Raw genomic sequence first — 22,033 nt, forward strand, 5'->3', positions numbered from 1 at the left:
TTTTTCTGTCCTCAAATACTGTTTAATTAGATCTGTTTAATTAACTCATTTCAGAACGAACTAAGATGAAAAAAAATTCAATGATAAAATTGTAGATTGGTTTGCTAAACGTCCAAATAGAGTTTTGAACTTTATATCTGTTAGTATTAGTGTTTTTCTGCGAATTAGAAATGCCCACGAAATCAAAAAAAAAAAAAAATACCACGTGACGAACCCGTTTGCGCGTCAGTGCGCACGGTGCTTCTAGTGCAACCTAACGTTCCGCGTACGAGCGACACGCTCGTTCCGCGTACGAGCGACACGCTTCCCTCGCACCGGTTCATGACAGTGATAAGTAGGGACAGCGGTAATAATTTTTGTGGCCGATAGAAAAACATGTCATCCTTAAGCCACCACCATCGTTGAGGCCCTGTCGAGACAGCACAATGGGGCAAATGCTATGGTCGTTCGTACGCGGCACATTAGGGAGCTCTAGAATCATTGTGCGCACTGGCGCAGGAGCAGTTTGTGACGTGGAATTTTCGGGTTTCGCGGGCATTTGTAATTAGTACAAAAACACACCTAACAGATATAAAGTTCAAAGCTGTCTAATAGGATGTTTTGCAAACGGATCTACATTTTGCTAATTGAATTTTTTTATCTATCTTTGTTTCTTGAAAGTTAGTTACTTAAACATATCTAACAAAACAATATTTCAGAACACAAAAGATTGAATAATTCCAGGCAACGGTGAGCAACGTGCGTTTGGTCGCGTCTTGATTATGTGTTCTGGAATATTTATAAACTCTGACTAAGGACTTACGTGAGACACCCTATATATATATATATATATATATATATATAAATATATATATATATATATATATATATATATATATATATATATATATATATATATATTATATATATATATATATAATATATATATATATATATATATATATATATATATATATATATATAATATATATATACATAAGGGAAAGAAGTGTATACCTAAGGGTTTGTTTTTTCGTGTTTTTAACACAATAATAATCAGATATAACAGACAGTAATGCCAAGGAATGTACAGGGGAAGTTATTAACATTAATGGAATGTAAATAAGAAGAAAGAAAAGTGATGAAAAAATTACCAACTGTAAGCAGGAATCGAACCTACGACTTCGAATTACGCGTTCGAGCATCGAACGCGTAATTCGAAGGTCGTAGGTTCGATTCCTGCTTACAGTTGGTAATTTTTTCATCCACTTTTCTTTCTTCTTATTTACATTCCATTAATGTAATAACTTCCCCTGTACATTCCTTGGCATTACTGTCTGTTTATATCTCATTATATAAATATATATATATATATATAAATATATATATATATATAAATATATATAATATATACAATATATATATTATATATATATATATATATATATATATATATATATATATATATATATATATATATATATATATATATATATATATATATATATATATATATATATATATAGATGAAGAAGTTTTTCCAATGGGAGAAACACGTACTTGGGAAGAGAAGAGACACAACTTAGCGGTTGCCTTAATTTTATTTCAATGGTTTCAACTGGTGGACCGGTCTTTGTAAGGTTTGCGAACAATCAACAATTCCTGACGAAGTCTGGTCCCCAGTCGAAACCATTAGGGGCAACCGCTTAGTAGTGTCCTTCTTTTCCGATATCCGATATATATATATATATATATATATATATATATTATATATATATATATATATATATATATATAATATATATATATATATATATATATATATATATATATATATTTATATAAGCAGTTATGTTGTGGTGCCACCTACTTTTGGCTCGAGCTTCCGCGCTGCTTCTGCTTCAGCCGGCCATGGCCCTCTGTAGTTGCACTGGCAGTCGCACGTCCTTTGCTGCAAAGCGCGATCGGAAGGCAAAAGTGTTTACAATGTTGGGTGTGGTTCTCTGTTGTTATCATATAATATATTCTATATATGTGATCTAACCCTCCTGCGCTCCGTATTGTGTTTGTAGTGTTGTTCCACTTCCATTGGATGCATTCGATATTTGCGAGGTGTTATGAGCAGTCCCCCTGTATTGGAAATCAGTTCAGTGAAATCCCGAAAGGTGGCGGAAGGAATAAGAAAGAAAATCGACAAGCATGCATTTGTAGCACAAAGCCACAAAAGCATACAAACGAATTCTCAAAAAGAAAGCTTCTAAATAAACCATCTTTATTTTGGGAAAATCCAGTAAGATTTGCTTTTGACATGGTGCTAGGAACGGCTGGTTGTCGATTTCCATTCTTAGTCCTCCGGTAAGCATGGCTTACACGCCCAAACAGGGTATTACATTCCTGGCGGGGCACAAAATATTTTGCCTACCACGGAAACTTTGTTCTCTGTCGAGCAGATCATTGATGCACGAGTCAATAATTGCAAATGTTCAGTCAAGCAGGGGACTATTAACGAGAAGAGATTGAATCATAGACGGTCAAAATTACGCTGATGTACAGGCCCTGCTAGGCCAGAAAACATGCATAAGAAACGTTTTATAGCGAATACTAAGAGATTATCGCAAACCTATGAAGACGAGACAAGACGAAGGGACACCCACACAGGCACCTATGCGTATCGATCTCTCTTCATCATGTACCGTGTTAGTCAGTATCTGCGCTAAACTCTTAGGTAATGTCCTAACCACACGGGCAGAAGTCAGCACTTGTTATATAGCAACTCCTCGATGGCGATTTAGATAGCTGATCGCCTGCTTTTATTAGCATAAGCTGATTTAATTATTTCTACGAATAATAATGAGAGTCTGAACAGTCTGGAAACAAGATGGCGTGCCATTTGAACAGAACAATTTACCAGGTCTTCAAAGAAACGTTTCAGTCAAGCTCAGGCTAGAATGGATATCGCTCCGAACTAGAAGATATTCTTGAAAATTTATTACATATCTCTTTCATAGCCGCTAACGTTCCGATAAATAAAACCCTCATTATTGAGCATGTCAGGAGTTCGAAACAAGTAATATAAAGAAAGAGAAGGAGGTTAATGCATTTGCGTAGGTTGGATGTCTGAACGCGTGTGCTTTGAAACTGCGCGAGAAGTACAAAAAAAAAAAAAACATGCCCATCACTTGCTAAAGTGAATTGTACACAAAGAACCCAATATGAACCCAACTTTTCAAATGAATGACAAACCCTCAAAATTATTTACCTCTATTTGAAAAAAAAACTATGCAAAATATGCAAAAAAGATTGTCTGCCATTCTGCTCTGTGAATGTGGATTACCAGTGAAGCTGTTTAGAGCTCACGGCACAGAGATGGCACATATCCAATTTTCGGCGCTTCTGATGACGCCCAGGAAAAATAGATGGAAACCTAGTTTTATGCAACCTCACTGTAAGCGCTGTTCTTGATCCGTAAACCAAAGCTATAACAAGCAATTTCCGTACGTACATTTCAACTCTTTCCACTTTCACACCCCAGGGGTCGGTAGCCTCGTCTAAGCTGGCCTGAAAGATGGAGCAGCAAAAGAGAAGCCGTTACTTTCGCGGGTACTTGTCGTCTGCGTGATGGCGTCACCACGAAAGGACGCTGACCTGCATAACGTGAGAAATGGACTCCCTCTCGGAAAGGATCTCCGACAGGTTCTTGGTGCCGAGCACGTTCCGGAGCGTGGTCGCGGCCAGGAGTCGGGTCGAATGTCCGTAGTCCTCCACGTTGGAAACGGCGATGGTGGCGTTACTGATGCGGTAGTACACCACGGCATCCACCGCTACTGTCACCGAGTCCTTGGATAGGATCTGCATGAACAGGAGGAGATCACAATGCATTGAACCTCCCCTTCTTTTGGAGAACGTATCGCGGCAATAAAAAAAAAAGCAGCGTCGTCCGCACTATAAAGTCCATGTATGCTTATCCATAATTTCCAATGACACAATTGCGTTGTTCGTAACTCATAGTGTAGATTATTTACTCTAGCACATAGGCCACTGAAGGATAAGAGATGGCACATGTGTCCTTCTTGCATAATGTGAAGTCACAGTCAAAAGTTAAGAGACAACGAAACACAAGAAAAAGCTTAACACCCCTCTGCTTCGGCACACAGCGTTGTATTTAGATTTGCCGCCTGTTCTAAAACGCGCTAACAGCATTTACTGCGCAGTGGGACCTACTACCGAAACATAGCGCAGGTAAATTATATATTTTTTCAAAACTACTGGCTTCTCAACTTCTGTAACTAGCTGTACTCTCTGTCCCTGCAAGATTGTGCAAGGTTTGGGGGTCAAAGGCACTTCTAACGCAAAAATATTTTATGCCGGGGTCCATCAAGACATCAGTGACGTATTCGATCACGTCACGTAAATGACGTGTAAAATTGTAGACGATCAGATGGCAAATAGGGAAAAAATTCCGTGAATGAGAGTCACACTCACGATACCCGGCTGCGAGCACAGCAGCCGGGTATGCTATAGCCACTGCGCCATGGTCTCGTACTCTGAAAGCTATACAAATCCAACACCGTCTTCACACAGTACTCCTGGTCGGCGGGGTGGCGAGGCATCATGACCACGGACTCCACAATTAGCTACTTCAAAGTGTCATTACTACGCGTTTGTACCATTCGGCGCGTTTTCAAAAGAAAAAGAGCTATTTTGTCGACGCCCTAACAAACTGCCAGACGTCGACGCCTTATTAAGAAACTGCCCAGCGTCCGCCTGTTACGATCATCCATCGATTCCAAAAATAGCCATGCCATAGCATGGCTATAGCACCGTCATACTCAACCATAAAAATAGTCCAGTATAAGCACCATGTTCGCCGCTCAGGCTCGTCCCGAGAAGAATATCGCGGCTGGCCAGCAGGGGCGACATGACGCACGCTGCATTTCCCTCCAGTTGGGCCGTTGCATTCCATAACATGCCACGAGTAGGCGACCTCATAGCCTAAGTTCTGCGGACAACAGCGATGCTCTTCTGGCTGCCACACCGCTTTCTCTGATTTTGTTCTCACCATTAACTGCTACGGCTAGCACAATGGTCTGTTTATTCATTGAGCACGAACGTTTGTCGTCGTTTGACGAGCGTTAACATGTCCCAATTCACGTTAAAGGGTTCTATAGCTGTCAAACATTAAAATACATTTTGCGAACTACCTTATAGCATCAACGTTCAGTAAGTATTTCACTACTTTCGTAAGGAGACATTTTACTTTCGTACAATACTGATTCCTATAACGAAGTGGTCAAGCATGTTTTTTTATCCCTCCTCCTGAAAACATCGTTACGTTGTACATATCCGCGTGATTTGTTTCCTTATCACTCACTCACTCGCTCACTCACTGACGAAATAAATAAATAAATAAATAAATAAATTGGTAAATAAAAATAATAAATAATCAAATCCTGTCGAGTTCATTGCAGTCCGTAGTGGAGGGCTTCAGATAATTTCGACCCCTCGAGAACGTGAAGTACACGGGCCTCCAGCATTTAACCTGCATCGAATTGCGATTGGCACGGCCGGGATTGAAGACTGTGTATTTGCAATTAGCACTCGAACACCGAAAGCACTGCGCCACTGCGACGGCTGCTACCATATTCCATTTGCGACGCATTTGTATGATTGCAAATTTGAATGTGCAAGGATGTACACCGTTATGCACTTATGTCAGAGTAAATTAACGCCTACGTAATCGGGACACAACGTCAAGTGCAACAAAGCACCTTGCTGATGCATTTACTAACTGCTACAAAGGACTGAGGTACAAAGAAATTCTAAGGTGCTTAAAGTTGCCTAAACATTAGCGATAACAGTCGCAAAAAGATTGTGGGCTAGAGTTGTTTGCAAAAAAATTTGAGTCAGTGGTAATATTTTACAATATATTAACTAATGTGACCAGCCAATAAAAAACAGCACACGCAAAAAAAATCTGCCCATTCGGACGAAGAAATTTTCTTAAGGAACATTGTTTCTTGAAAGGGTAACATTGCCATCCACCATTCGCAGGACGAAGCTACAAGGAAGAGAGTAGATGAAGAGGAATTTCTTTTATAAATCTTGCGCCACGTGGCGGGGTTACGCAGAAGTCATCTGCCATCACATATTTACTTGAACTAGGACGGATACAAGCTTTGCGTTACTTGCTATCTTGCAATGGCAACATTTGCCATTAGTGCTTTTTACGGATGTTAAACTTGTGCACACAAAAAATACAGGAGCCTCATTGCTCAACTTCATAAACAATACTAAAAACCTTTTAAAAAAGCCAACTGAGTTTTCTGGTAACTGCATAAAGTTTTAGAACATAAATGCGATGTTAAGCAAGGGCTATAGGTGGTGGTAGGGGTGTAGCAGGTGGTGTTAGCCTGAAATATATAGCCAGCAATATTTCAACCTCAGCCCCTGAAGCATTTGTAGTAGCGGTGTGTTGCCAGGTGTTAGAAAGCCTCGTGTCTCGCCGGAAGGCAAACAGCAGTCGCAGCACTCTACTCCCAGATGCCCCGGAGCTGCCGAAAAAAACGAAGTCTTCATATGTGCGTTGTCGAAGGATGCGGCTTTTCAGGTTGCGGACCATCGCTTTTCATTCGTTATAGAATAGCAGGCACAGCTAAATAAAAAGTTCGTTATTTCTTATATGACTACAAAAATAGCTGAGTTGAGAAGTGCATCTACCAGTCCTGAATTGAAAAGCCGGGGTGTTATAAATAAAGCCGTAGTCAGTCCTAAACAGCGTAGATAATGTGCGATCAAGCCTGCAGACCCCACAGGCTTCATGTGGAGTCTTGTGGATCGCCCTAAAGTGATTGCGTGTTACATCTCTGGAGTTCTAATGACCCTTTGAGTTCCCACATTCGTTATACCCGCCCGTGCTTGTAATGCAAGATTACGACTTTTTTCCCTTAAAATTCAACGTGAGATGATATCCACTGAAAGTTCACATAAAATATATTGCACAGAAGAATCTTAATCATAGGTTACCTTGTAAACATTTCCCGTGGTAGCCTGCGATGTACTCGTTAAAACGTTGACGTTCACTACGTCCTATAGGAGCAAGCGATGATATCGTGTGAAGTGGAAAACAGCCCGAAGAAAAATTAAGAAGTCGAGTGCACAAGCGAACCCCATATTTATATAATAATTCTTCCTCGCTGTATTCTTGAGTCAAGTGAGGAGTACCAGATGTGAGTAATGTATTCTGCGTCCTGATTTAAACACCAGAATCACAAGGATGCTTGGATAAGCTTGGATAGTTTACAAGGTTCAACATTCCCAGAGGAACTCAAGCTACTAGAGACGCCATGGTGTAGGGCTGCATTTCGACCACCTGAGATATTTAACGTGCGCTGACATCGCACAATGCCAGATCCTATAGGATTTCGCTTCCGTCGCAATATGAGCCCCGCCGTCTGCATCGAGACCATGTTTTGATTGATTGATTGATTGATGGATTGATATGTGGGATTTAACGTCCCAACACCACCACATGATTATGAGAGACGCCGTAGTGGAGGGCTCCGGAAATTTGGACAACCTGGGGTTCTTTAACATGCATCCAAATCTGAGCACATGGGCCTACAACATTTCCGCCTCCATCGGAAATGCAGCCACCGCAGCCGGGATTCGATCCCGCGACCTGCGGATCAGCAGCCGAGTACTTAGCCACTAGACCACCGCGGCGGGGCATCGAGACCATGTCTTTTGAGTTAGCAACCAATCAGCGTAGCCACTGAGCCTCCACGACGCTTTGCCTGAATGGCCTCACCAGCTATTGTGATGTTGCGCAAAGTTCAAAAAGTTATTACAGCAGAAGTTGGTCGCTGTCAACGGTCAGTGTCAATTGGAATTTCGCACCTGTGACTCAACAACACGGCGCAGGCGCTGTGAAAACTCACCAAGCGTCTAACGCGCTGGCTTGTATACAAAGGAAATTCTTCATGAAACAATCAGCCATCAGCGGAATATCACTGCAATGCGTGCTTTTATTGTATGGTATGCTAAACATTATTCAGGTGCCCAAGGCACGCTTACGACGACGCAGGCGCCTTTCACGTTGGAACAGTACGGTGTAACGTTACCACCGTATACATATCGTGGGCCTTTCTGTACGGCCTGTGCTTGATATGAAAGAGCTACATTGTGAAAGGCGTACTCTTTGCCACCAGTCTCTTTTCTTGTCCCAGTCTGTTAAAGCCACAGGACAGTGTTAAAGCATACGGTCCACAGCAATAATGCCATTATACTTCCCGTAAATGATTCAGCCTTATCTATATGTATGGATACATCTTTTAATAAAGTTTGAATTTGGGTAATTTATATGATTTCTGACTTTATTGAATGTAAGCCATCGGTCCCTGTCCTCCTCCTGCATGTTGTTGGGATCCTGGACGTGTAGTGCACGGATAGAAAGCCCTCGTTCAGCTGGTTTTTAAGCTCGTCCCAGATGGCTCGAGACCTCATTTGTGCACAAAACCAGCGGATTTTGCTGCCAATCTCACCAATCAGCTGGGCTGCCCTGTTGGTTACAAAGCCTTTAGTAAAGTGTATTTTAGCCATTTTTGGAGTCCCTGTAAATTCGTGTCCACTTATTATTTCTTAAAGCCTGTTGCCACTTGTTCCGCGACTGTCGCCTATTCAGAAATTATTGTAATATCATCCCAAGTGGGTCCATCGGCATCTACTACTACTGCCGTGAAGGTTTTCTTTCCTCTATCCCATGCAGCATCTACAAAAGCCGCATGCTCTGTTTTCTGCAGCATAGCTTTGACCCTTGGCTTTCTTCTCTCCTTGTTGTGCACCGGGTGCATATTTATAAGGACAAGAGTGGCCTTGATTATATCCCCCGTACTGTCCTTTAGTTCTACCGTGTCTTTACTCCAATAACTGGATTCGGTGTAGCTTTTGAAGCATTGCTCTATACCTGACCTTGTTCTATGGAAGGCTCTCTTTGTGGGCAATCTGCTGAGCGTCGAATATATCAGATATTATGTTGTGGAGCCCCCGCTTCATTAATTATTGAGCTGGTGTGTTAACCGACCATTATGCAGTAGTTCTGAGGAGCCTTTTAGTAAATCTGTTCAACATGTTTAGCTGTATGTGTGGTCATCTAAGCATCCCAGACGCATGGAAGAAGTGACACAAGGCAAATGCGTGGACCAGTCTCACGGCGCTGTCCTCTCCCAATCATCTGTGTCTGTTAGTGATTATTCTTAGCACTCTTATAACCTCCTAAGTCTTTCTCGTGATGTGTTGTTTTGTTCTTCTATTTGTTCCATTTCGCTCCAGGAATAACCCTAAGACTAATCAATTCGACTTGCCTAATAGATTTGCCAGCCTTCGTGGTTAGTATACTATAACCTGGGCTCTTCGTTAGGAGCATACCCCTGCGGTTTTCTAAGCCTCCTTTTGTTATGGAGTACTATATTGACTTTAGACTTATCCGCAGACTAAATGCGTGTGCTTTTTGAAGGACATTTTTAAAGCTTTCCTATTTCATTTCACGAGGGAAGCGTCTGTGACAAAATGGGATAATTTTGAACGTATCAATGTCTTTCGGTGTACATATTTGCTGCGCTTACGCATGTAACATGCACGGGTGTACGTGACGGACGTCACCAGCCAGATGCATTGCCCGCATAAAACCCATCACGCTAACTATATAAAAATGCTATTTATATTCACAACTCCACTTAAAACTGCATGCAATCACTATAACCTTGAGAGTGGTCTCCTGCCGTACAACCCATCTCAGCTGACCGTAGCTGCTTCGTACGTGTCCTAAAGCTACTTAAAACACAGGGGGCATATTAGTTAGTGTTGAGCCGCACGCGGGGAGACAAAAACGAGCGAAAATGCTGCATATGTGAGTTTTCAATCATAACAAAAAAGAAGCTCTCATTGTGAGACCTTTACATTTTCACACGTTCAATTGTCTGAAAACCCAGGACACGGTAGGGTTGCATAGACGTTAGTTAATACGGGAATAGAGTTTTCATCAAGTCTTACGTTTATATAAAGACGAGATCATTGCCTGCTGTCGTAAATAATAACCTGTCAAGCGAAATAAATTTGTCAGGAATTAAAAGGATGTGTCTTTTAATGATGTGCTTTTGTCTCGTAAAACCCTAGATTATAATTTTAAAATGACTGTTTGGTAATGAAAAGGCATTGTACTGAAACTGCATTTTGTACAGCTTATTGTCACCGCCAAGTGAGTATAACAGTAATCTAACTTTAGGTAGTTTGCAACCCTTTTTTTTGCAAGGGTAGTGCAAGATGATCCACTGTACTACTGTATTCTATTGCCATATGACGAGGAGTGGTAACAAGCCAAGCCGAGGTGGTTGCTGCTGAACCGTATGTACTACGACATATCGGACAACGTATGCATACACGCACGTTCGAATTTTCCCACATGCGCTGCGCTTATTGCAATCCCAACGTCTACATGTCGGTGAGCTCAGCATCAAATACCGCAACTAAAACGCGTAGAGAAACGAGGCACGGCGCCAACGAGTTCCTCGAGCGGATTACGCCTGTGATGAGCTCTCCCTGTAAAGGATGCAAACGAGTCTGCTTCCAACATTTGTGCGCGCGTTGTGTGTCGCTTTTGTGAACAAAAACTCACATCGGCCCGCCTCAATTGCATACACGTCCCTCCCTTCGTTTTCCGACAGCGTACAATGCGTGTCTCTTGACGCGTCGTCTCTAACGACTGTTTGCAACGCAACGAAGCCACATAAGAAAAGGAAAAAGAAAACATTGCGACACGAAAGATGTATATGGGGCAAGAAGAATGGCAGAGGGAAAGAGGAGGTCAGGCGCGGCAGAGAGGCTGTTACGTCGGCTTTGTGCCAGTCTCCGAAACGCCCTCGGACGACGGGAGAGTGACGACAACGTCTGTCGGCGGGGAAGGGGTACTTTCAAAATGCGATGCGGCTCAATTCAGTGCTACAATGGTTTGCGCTGCTAACGAGGTAATCAGCATTAGTTAATGAGAATCACACCCAAATGACCCGCCGGCGCATCGCTTCTGGCCGCGCCCAGGCAGTTAGCACGCGCCAGGCGCGTATGCTGTTGCGCGATACGAAATCGCGCTAGAGCTGGGCTCGGCTGTTTAGTATTCTCAACTCGTCCATCGCCGGCGATGTTATGCGCGGTGGTGACTAGAGATGAGAGCAACAGTGTGACGAAACGCCACACTATCTGCTCTGGGTGGCTCCTGAAGCACGAATATTACCATCTAAAGATTAATGTATCGGAGCCATGCGTTGCTTTAACGGAATACTGTCGCTGACGTTCTACATGTGGAAACTGTCTCACTATGGGCTGTGTAGAAAGCGAGAAGCAACCTTTTACACGAAAGAGTTCTGTGCCTGTATACGCATGCACATTAATCGCTCTATTGTTTGCGTTGCTTTATGCGGCCTATTCTCATTGGGAGAATTATACAGGCTAAGGTTACATCACACACATAGAAATCAACCAGCGTTATTTAAGGCATTTGGGATTTATTTGTGTATTTTCCTTTTATTTTTGCACGAAACAATCACCACTGCACTTTGGGGCACCTATAAATGTATAGTGAAACACGAATTTTCGCACTTGACATAAACGCCTCGTGAACAAATATTGTACTACTGCCGAAATCGTTAAACTCCAGCTGACACCGCATATTGTATTTTGTATATGAGAAGATAGAAAACTGAGCTGCTGACTCGAAGGTCGTGCCTTCTATCTCGGCTTCAGCAGCGCATTTCTGTGGGGTTGAAATGTTAGAGGCCCATGTATACTGCGTGATGCCGGTGCACGCTAAAGAACGCCCAGTTGGTCGAAATTTCCAAAGCCCTGAATTACGGAGTATCTCATAATCATATCGTGGTTTTGGGACGTAAAACTTCAGATATTATTATTAGAACATAGCAATACTTGAATGTTGCGGAAGTCAAGGCACTGCGAGTGGCGAAGTTTACTGAAAGCAAATAGAACATGTGGTTATCGCAAGATTATGTCCGGGAGGGGACCCTTCGGCTTTATTCTGATAGTTGCGACAACTAACGAACACACAGTGAAACATGAGCTGTCTAATTACAACACCAGGAACACGGTGCTTTTGTTTACAGCGATCGCGACATCAATCAATCGAGTGAGCGATGAAATTGCGCGCTATTCCAAGCATTCTCCGATGAAACTAAATGTTTAGTTGACAATATTTACGTATAAAGTACCTGTTCAGCATGACTTGCACCGAGTGTTCACCTTTTTTACTCCTCTTTTTTTCTAATCAAATCAGTCTTTTCCTAGCACCTTCACCATCACATTCAAGCCAAGCTTGACATCGTAGATTTTATTTATTTAGAGAGGACGACGACGAAGTGTGTTTTTCATAGAACGCTTGTACCCTTGTCTCAAATTTCCTGTTTGATTTGCGCAAATTCTGGGAGCTACCGCTCCCTCCTTGCGAGAATGGATGAAGAAGCCTCTCAGGATTTTCGAGGTGGACAACCGCTACGTCTGGCAGCGGCTAGGAAACGTGGGACCACCGCAAGTGGCACAGGCAGCGAGGCAACGGAGCTTTATTCCGACGGTTTCGAGTCATCAGATGACGACTACACACTCGGCACGAGCCGCAATGCAAAAAGGAGACGGCTACGAACATCGTCGACGGCGAGTATATCCACCATGCAGGCTACCGCGCAGCGTTGGCCACACACTATACTCTTCATGGCTATGGACCCTTCAGCCAAGCTACGGCGGCTTAACAGGCAAGTCCTCTCTGCATACCTCGAAGGACTCGCTCCAAATGAAATTAAAGACGTCAGGATCAACTCACGGAAGAATGTTCTGGCAGTTGATGTTCTATGCACTGCAAAGCCTACAGAACATCTCGGAAATCGACAAAGTCACAGTTAAATCAGTGATCCCCACTGACTATAAGGGCAGTGTTGGCGTCATTTATGACGTGGACATTTCCATTCCCGCTGACGATTTTCCAATCTTGATAAAGCCAACTACAGACGACATCCTCATCATGCACATCGCAAGGCTTGGTCAGTCACGTTGCCTGAAGATCGTTTTTGAGAGAGACAGTCTTCCCCCACACGTCAAAGTTGGCCACGTTCGCCATCAGGCCCGTTCATACATACCGAAGCCCCTACAATGATACAGATGTTTCAAGATGGGACATGTAAAAGGAGTATGTACCCTGCAATGTCATGTGGCCGCGGTGTGCCGAACCTCATTCAGAAGACACGTGCCACGCAACTGCGTTCAAATGCTCCAACTGCCACGGCGCTCATGAAGCGTCGTCTAAAGATTGCCCGCGAGTGCGAAATGAACACGCGGTGCTGAAACGCATGGTGCGCGACAATTCAACGCACAGAGAAGCCGCTGCTACTGTCAGGTGACGTCGGCGTCACCACAGATCACCAAACGTGACATCTGCCGAAAGACACACGTCATCTCAAGCAAGAACAACTGGCCCCTCATCATCAAGCTCTGCGAAGACGGATGCACCGAAAACTCAATCAGGGTCAACACTCCCACCTCGTGAAGAGTGGCCATCCCTTGCACGAACACAGCCTGTTTCAGAGGTGCATCGAATCCCGCCGACCTTGATGCCATCACAAACCACTGATGAAAAGACAACTGAGGATCGCCAGGTAATTAACATGTTGCAGACCCTTATGAGCGCAATGCGCATTCTCCTAAGCAACATGAACACCCCGTCAGCGCAGAGCGCACTCCAGGTGCTGGACACTTTGAGTCCGGTGCTTGCAGCTCTAAGGTAAAACTATGGCCCGCGACAAGTCATCCTTTCGAGAGGAGGTCAAGAACGCATCTGCCCTTCAGTGGAATGCCAGAGGACTTAGGGCGCGTATGTCAGAGTTTTGGCAATATGAATTCACAAACCAGTTCTCCATAATTGTGATTTGTGAACCGAACTTGTCAGCCCAGATGAGACTGTCTGGATATGAGTGCTTTATGTCTTCTACCCATGGAGAACGCAGCAAGGTCGTTGTGTTCATACGGCGCGACTTAACTTATGTTCATCACCCTGTACCCCCTGACGAAGAAAACCAGTACGTTTGCCTAACAGTAAAAAAACAAGAAGACCACATTCACAATCATCGGAGCCTACTTACCTCCATCAAGTCGCCTAGACCATGAGCGCTTGCGCGGAACTTTGAATTCAACTCTCCAGCCATGGGTGATAACTGGCGACTTCAATGCCCACCACTACCTATGGGGAAGCTCCAGCGTCAACACTAAAAGTAGACAGTTAGTGTCTTTCGCTCCTGGGTGTGAACTTATCCTCGTGAATGACGGCAGCTCTACTTATCTGCGCGGATCGGCCTATAGCAGTTGCCTGGACCTCACTTTCGTCTCACGCTCGTTCGCCAGCAGAGTACACTGGTTTTCGGATTTGGAAACAAGGGGTAGTGACCACATCCCAACATACCTGAAGATTGACGGCTTTCCAAGTCTCAAGTCTTCCAGAGTCGTCCAGTGCACCGATTGGCAAAAATACAAGTTAATAATGGAAGACTATGTTGGCGGCTCACCCTTCGACCTAGAGGATGCAACAAAGAGTGCCCTACAGTCCACCACGCGTTCGCTTCCACTGGGCTCATCTCGCAGTGATATGGACATTGATCTCGAGAAACTCCGAGTGATTCGTTGTCGTGCAGAACGACGTTATGGACGCACGAAGTCACTTGATGATCTGAGAGTGGCCAGACGCACACAAAAGAAAATGCGCTGGTAAGCACTCTTTATCATGTTATACCAACACGCTCAATCCTACTATCTCTTATGTAGGTGAAGTATGTAAGTGAATGTATTGGGCGCGGGTTTTAGTGCATAGCTGTAGCAATTCCACTTTTAAAATAGCAATAACTTTCGATCCCAGGTTGTTTAGTGTCAAGTACAATGCAAACACCCAGTGCTATACATTTACAAGCGACAAAAAATTACAGCTAAATGTTCGCTCACCACTGTTGTATAGTGTTCGAAATATTAAGCTTAGCAGTCCTAGCAGCACAGATACTCTGTCGAGTACTCTGGTGGTATTACATTCACACCACGCTATTAAACAGTATAGTGACATGCATCCGGTCTTACTATATAGTCAAAGAGTTTTCAGAGCGTACCATTGTCACGCTAGTATCTCGGGGATTCGCTAGCTCAGTGAGACTGAAATTTCTGTGCTTTATGTACCGCAAAACACGTAGTATCATCTATAGACACCACATTACTTGAATCAGCTATGTATGCACACTATCCTTACAGCTATGATTGAGGATGACTCTGTTCTCCCCGTATTTTCGCAGTAAAATGGCAAGTAGTGCCTTAGCCCCGGTGCAATAGCTATACGTGATCAATGGCGAATTCGTTCATTCAAGCAAGCTTCTGTAGGTGTCCTCTCCCAAATATGTGCGTGTGTTTGTTTGTGCGTGTTTGTTGGTTTGTTTGTTTGTTAGGTCGTACTTTCCCCACTAAATCTTCGTTCGGTAACCTGTTATCTCGAGAAGGGTATAATGTGGCTAGGTGCCAGTATAAAGCCCGTTACGTACCATTTTCTAACTATGTTTCCAGATAGTTTTAAAACGTTTTGTACAACACTATCGTTTATATTAGCACAATAAGTTACAACACCCTAGTAGATGCAAAATCCTTGACCACGGGGTGTCGCTAGTGCCAACGTTTCGACAAGTGGTCTTCTTCAAAGCAGTGGCCCCTATGAACAGGACAAGACCATTTGTCTAGACGTTTACTCCAGCGACAGCCCAGGTTCAAGATTCTTCACATCTTGAAGCTTATATCTTCTCTCGCACTTTTGCCTTACTTATATATCCCCGGTAGGTAATTTCTGCCCGACTTCTATTGCACGACGAGCGTGTTCGGGCAGCGAGGTTCGAGAGCTTTAGCTAAGGTTTGTGCAGACTTGGGGTCGTGCACATTGTGAGGGACAAATGGACGCACGGGTTGGGTCAGGCGAGGGGAGGAGGAAGCCAATGGATGGGGCCAGCACGCACCCAAGCGAAGGTGTATTTGAGTGGCGGCGTCCCGTAGAACACGTCCTCCGCGAGTGGCGGTGGAGGCTTCGTCTTGGTCGGCACGAAGGCGGACAGGTACGCCGGAGTCCCCTCCACCCGGAAGGCGTCCGCCTGGCCCTGGGAGGGGACAGCACGGGCCCTTGTCAGCGTCCAGCCGAGAAGACCACGCCCCAAGACTGCCCCGCTCGCTGCCACAAAAACCGCACACTCTGGAAGCTCTATAGGTCGCGCCGCCACAACGCCCATGCATCGGCCGCAAATGTTTCTTTTCTATAGCACCACTCGAACCACGAGAAGCCTCCCAGTGAAGCTCTCAGGACAAGAGCTCTGCTGCCGACTCTCTGCTATCACACGTTTGAGCGTGGTACGCGAATGAGGCGTGTGTTTTAATGATTGCGCGCCTTAGAGCTCACCTCGAAATCACTGGGATAATGAAGTGCAATTTGTTGTGCGAATAATCGCGTACCGCAGTGCGCGAAGAAGTTCCTCGCTCATTTGCGTAGTTTCAATTCACGCACTCTTCTTTCCGCATGTTATACGAATAAAAAGAGCTTAACTCTCGCCGCAAGCGGAACAAGGTGCGGCCTTATTTCATACGCGAGAAAATACCACTTTTTTGACGGATATTACAGAGTGAAAACGACGATCCTGCTCATTAGCCCATGTTTTTATTGCTACCTTAACGATTAGTATTATGTAGAAATATCTTGATGTTTTTGCATGTATTTAGGGAAACCACAAGTCCCTAACCATCTAAATATGTTCACGTTATTATTAGTTGTCACGCTTCGTCTTTGTACCGTTTCGGGCCAGCGCTACGGCACATGAAAAATTTCAAGGGGACAACTGTCATTATTGATATGGATAATACTGAAGTGCTCATTATTTAATATAATATTAGCAGTTGGGAGATGTCCTTGTGTGATTGAACTCGTTTGGGGCAGAAAACAGCAAGCGATCACAGCCCTAATTAAACGATGTTTCTTATCTATATCTTTCTTTGTATGGGTTACGTTGCGAGAGAGCATGTCATGGTACTTGAAGCATTTAACATTGAAAACTCTCAGGAATAATTGTTGGTGGTTATATATCACTGTTAAGTTGTCGTTTTTTATCGTACGGAAGAGTTGGCATGAGGCTACTGCAAGCGTTTGAAAGTCAGTGATGATAGCAATAAGTGGACATTGTTATTATTGTGGTAATTCTGGTTTTGCTCTGGTAATGGGATAAGCCACACGTCAAGGTAAGCGTTTATCATAGGAATCAGTGTGCGATAATTATCAAAACAGACTGAAAATCATGATTGTGCCGACAATGATATGCAAGTACATCACTGTTTTGCGCGCTCTTGCTACAGCATAAAAAAAAAACAGTAACGGAAGGAAAACGGAATCTCGCGAGGCACAATGAACAAGTGGCACGAAACATGCATAGAGTTTCGAGTGTCCGTATTTTGGTATCTGTGTTTACACGACATCAGGATGGTGGACGACATGGCAACATAAAATCTGATATCAACGTATATTATACAAGCTTAGCTCATGCCGCAGCGACCTAAATGTTCTGCTGAACTTCTGATATAAAGCATTGATAGTGACATAATCGCCAACGCACAAAAGTTTCACCATTTCCCTTCGATGATAACTTCTAACCCATTTCACCAGAAGAAATATAAATAATAGGACGCTACCAGCTTTCCGGTTGCCGTTCACAGCCCCCAATATAGTACAATCTACAAATTCGTAAGCGATAAGGAAGTTCGCAGACAGTCAAGCGCTCCAGAGTTTTACTCTCTATAGAGCTTGCTCTTTGTCTAGAGCCCTGTGGGTACTGTGGATAAGAGAAATGAATAAAAAAAAATACAATTGTGTGAATTACAGCGTATGAAGCCACGAAGCCGTCATTTTACACAGGATAGTTAAAAATATTTATTATTTCTATTTCACAAACTACAAATGCTTGACAATGTTGGCGTCAACGCTGTGGTACACGTTAAAACACAATGTAAAATTACTTCCATCACGCCATATAATGCCAAAGTTACTTGAGCCATTGATTAAAGCGCAGGTAGATAGAGAGAGGTGTATTATGAGAGAAAAGTTGGCCTGAATCACTACCAAAATAGCATTGTGTGCCAATTTGCACGCCGGACTGAATATTCAGGTTTGCACGCTCAGTCATTTTCTCAGAGGTCTATCTGTAGCAAAGGCACGTCTCATTCTTGCTCACAGTTGAATATTTGGAATCTTTCGCCAAAGCCCCGTTCCGTCCTTGGTTCAATGTCTACCGCTGAGCATTTTAGTGTGCTTGAAGCACGCTCTAATACTCTAGTCCCCTCAGATCGGATTCGCGCTTGCCGTATTGCTTGTTCGAACCCACTCGAGTTTCTTGATAATGAATACATTCATATCAAATACATTTTTATTTTGTTTTTCATGAGCAGATGAAAAAAAGTTCAAGCAAAAATCTGATTTCTTTGTATCCACTGAAAGCACTTATCCTTAGACCAGTTGAGTTCACTATTGGTCTGGTGGGATCTTGGTGGTATCCAAGCTCAGGGATGTACAAATTTTACTCAGCCCATGAGTTACAGAGGAAAACAAAAAGTCGCCGATGATGTTTGCATATTTCTACGTCTTATTTGAGAGTGGAATATGGGAGAAGTACGAACACAGATGAGAGAGAGAGAGAGAGATAAATAGAGAGGAAAGGCAGGGAGGTTAACCAAGCTTGACTCGGTTGACTACCCTACACTTGGGGTGGCCTTTTGGCTAAGATCAAAGTGATGAGTGTTCCTTTCGGCGCTACCTGATTAAAGTCAGGCTATAAAAGAAACTGGTGACGTGGGAACAGAGTATGAACGATGAATTTTATTTCGCCGCAAGAAAAATCACCTGTACGTATGTTGTCACATAATGGAATATTCTCAAGGAAGTTGGCCCCGCAAATGACCTCATGCATGCATCACCGCTTAGATGGCGACACCCCTGATCTTGTTCAAGGCACGTTCTTTCCTTCAACGCCGATGGACGGCTCCATCTCGTGAGTTATGTCGCCGCGGAGGCCGACTTCAATCTGCGTCCCGTGCATTTCAATCTTGCCTCAGCTCGACCGGGCCCGCCGTATGCAGAAAGAAACAAACCAGGTCGAGGCGTTCCCTTCCCTGTAGTGTAGACTAGCCTTCGGATAAGTTAAGTGAACTGAGAGCTGGGGGGGGGGGGGGAGGCGAAAAGCATAAAAACAACGCGCAAGGTCTCTTTGACATGTAATCACCTCGGGCCTAAGTTTTACGAATCCCATCTAGCAGGCTTCGATAAAAAGATGAGCGTGGCAGAGAGCAGTTCCCGAAGCAGGTATCGCAAGGTTTGGAGGGAAATAGGGAAGGGAGGTGCGCAGATTGCGAAGGCGATCAATACTCATCACTGCCTTCAACTAGGCAGGTAGTATACTCGGTGGAAATACAGGCGCGGCCAGAAAAGACTGGCCAAGCAAGGAACGTGGATGCATGCGTTGGGCTGGCGGTAGCCGATGGAAAAGGAGGCGGGAGAGATATAAATACACATCGAGCGAGAATGCACGAGTCCAGAAAAAAAAAAACAAGGGTGCATTGCTGCGCCTGAAGAATGGAAGGCTTGTCCCGCGCGCACAGTGTGGAAGTGAACGGCCGGCCGTCCAGGCAAGCCGAGAGCGGACGAGATCGCGGTGAGAGCCGCCTTCTCGACGAATGGGCACTTCTTTTGTCAGGACCCGGGATAAGACCAACTGGGCTCTCATTCCGGCGATAAGGTCGGCCGAAAAAGAAGGAGAAAGAGAGAAAAAGGGCGAGATGGGGAACGTCAGGTGTACTGCGGTGACTGCGGTGCGCACGCGAGGCGCCGCTCTCGCTTTCGTTCCGCGCGAAAAAAGCGTCGCCTCTAAGGGACGAAAAAAAAATCAAGGGGGGAGGGGGTGCTTTGGTGCCGCGCAGTGCGAACACTGGTCGTTAGACCAGCGGCAAGAACAGCGGGCAGCAGCGATCTAGACCGGGCCCCCTCGTCTTTGGTCTCGATTCTCGGCAGCGCTTATTGTGCTCCGTCGGGTTTCGTGCAGATAAAGCCGGCGGTGGCTGCACTGTCGCCCGTTCAAACTCCTGATGCGTTTCGTCGTTGTTTTCTTGACTCCGCTGAGAAGTGTGAGGTGGAAGGGAAGAGAATATGTACAATGTGGCAAAACAAACTATTAAGCCACACGTTCCGGTGATGTGGTACGTAATTATCGCCTTGAACTCCACTTATACAGTTACTCGCAGTACACTTACTGGATACCGTTGTTTTTACTAGATTAGAGCGAAAATCTTCAAGGCGTGAAGCTACGCACCAGATACCAGCGTGCCTACAATGCTGTCATTAAGAATATAGAAAAAAAGCACATTTGGTAAATAGTAGATGGACATCACCACATGGGCATTAGTGAAAAATATGCTTTCTGTTCGGCATGCTTCTGTGTGCAACTTACGAGAAAAAAATCAGTGCAACGGATCAGAAAGTAACGCCGCTCCGCCTGCTGCTGTGTATGAAGATCCTTGTGGTCTTGATCAAGCTATTGGCACTCAAGCATTGATTTAGCTACGTGTGTTTGCGTAATTATTCTCTTCTTTGTTGCATTTCAATTAGAACAAACAGTGATTTAGTTGTGATAAGAAATATATGTGCCCGAAAAGTTCGTCCCTTAAGTGGAAAGTCACAGTTTTTTGTTGCAGATGTTGTTATTGTTGTCGTCATCGCCGTTGAAGTTAATTAAAATAAATTGTTGTTGCTGCCTAATTTCGTTACTACGTGGTTACTTCATTACACATGAGATGACTATACTTATATACATTAGCATAAGTTGAGTATAGTCAACTTACACATTCCCAAGCCCAGTCAAGTCAACAATTCAAATGTCACGATTGCGATCGGTTGCCTTTGAGTTGGGTTGTCCTAAAGGACACCTGACACCTCTAGTCCTTCTCACGTACTTCACGCTGGCCTATACACACGTGATGTTGCAAAAAATACCAATTTTCCATGCGCAAATTCCTTCCTAAGACTGCTTCGAAACATTATGTTCGCAATCATCGGTTGAGTAGAAGGAGGCACACCGATGTCTTGATTTTTAGTCATTTGAATCTGCCTTGATGGTCTGTTCAGGGTATTCTGATGCACCTGTAGTGGTATACTTTTTATGTAAATTTACTTACAGCATTCATTGCAGCAACTACTTTACATGTATAATTTGCTTCGACGTGCATATCTGGCTCCTTGTAGCCATCAAACTTCGTCAATAGAGTGCAATTGGAGGTTTTTAGGTATAGCAGCACATTTGCCATCTTTGGCTTTGCGTTATGTCCACTCTGGGTATAAACGACCAAGGTTTGGCACGTGCGTGTATGTGCCCGGCAGTCCTACAGCAAATCTATAGATAGGCGTGTCTACAGGTAGCGCCCTGTTCTCGCGAAGCCGCAAATATACCCCGCATTGGTGTTTCCTGTATAGCTTTGTTGTCTACAACATATTGCTAGTTATGTACTCACACTGTTTTTACTACCACAAAGTAACGCGAAAATGGGCCGTGTAACTACTAGACCATAAACAAATGTAAAGTCGGAAAAGCAGTTATAGCAAAGTAAGCTCGAAAAGTACCGATGTGAGATGGCTCACTCTACATGACCCGTATAAAAGCAATCACCATGAGACAAGTAAGCTTCCAAGGGCAATAGGTAACCTTCATAGTTCACGAAGCCTATAAATAGAAAGGTCAAGTGGTTCGCAGACTATGAAATTCCTGGAAACGACCACATACCAACTTATTTAAAATTCAAGGGCCTGGAAAAATCGCCAAATTACGACACTTCAACTCGCATCGACTGGACAAAGTTCAGGTCACTGACGGAAAAGAGGTGCCAAAAAAATAAAGCGCCTCCTCTTGACACCCTC

The 22,033-nt window shown here is 44.0% G+C and overlaps 1 protein-coding gene across 1 annotated transcript in view; it reads right to left on the minus strand.

Moving 5' to 3' along the window:
• The window catches only part of LOC119161004 (stomatin-4), a 249,601-nt gene that overhangs the window by 11,861 nt on the left and 215,707 nt on the right, over positions 1–22,033 (minus strand). The window contains 5 exon segments of the mRNA XM_075880166.1: positions 1,850–1,885; positions 1,887–1,925; positions 3,478–3,537; positions 3,625–3,828; positions 16,059–16,196. Coding sequence (XP_075736281.1) covers positions 1,850–1,885; positions 1,887–1,925; positions 3,478–3,537; positions 3,625–3,828; positions 16,059–16,196 — 477 coding nt within the window.

The sequence above is a fragment of the Rhipicephalus microplus genome, chromosome X (assembly GCF_043290135.1).
Source record: "Rhipicephalus microplus isolate Deutch F79 chromosome X, USDA_Rmic, whole genome shotgun sequence".
Taxonomy (NCBI): domain Eukaryota; kingdom Metazoa; phylum Arthropoda; class Arachnida; order Ixodida; family Ixodidae; genus Rhipicephalus; species Rhipicephalus microplus.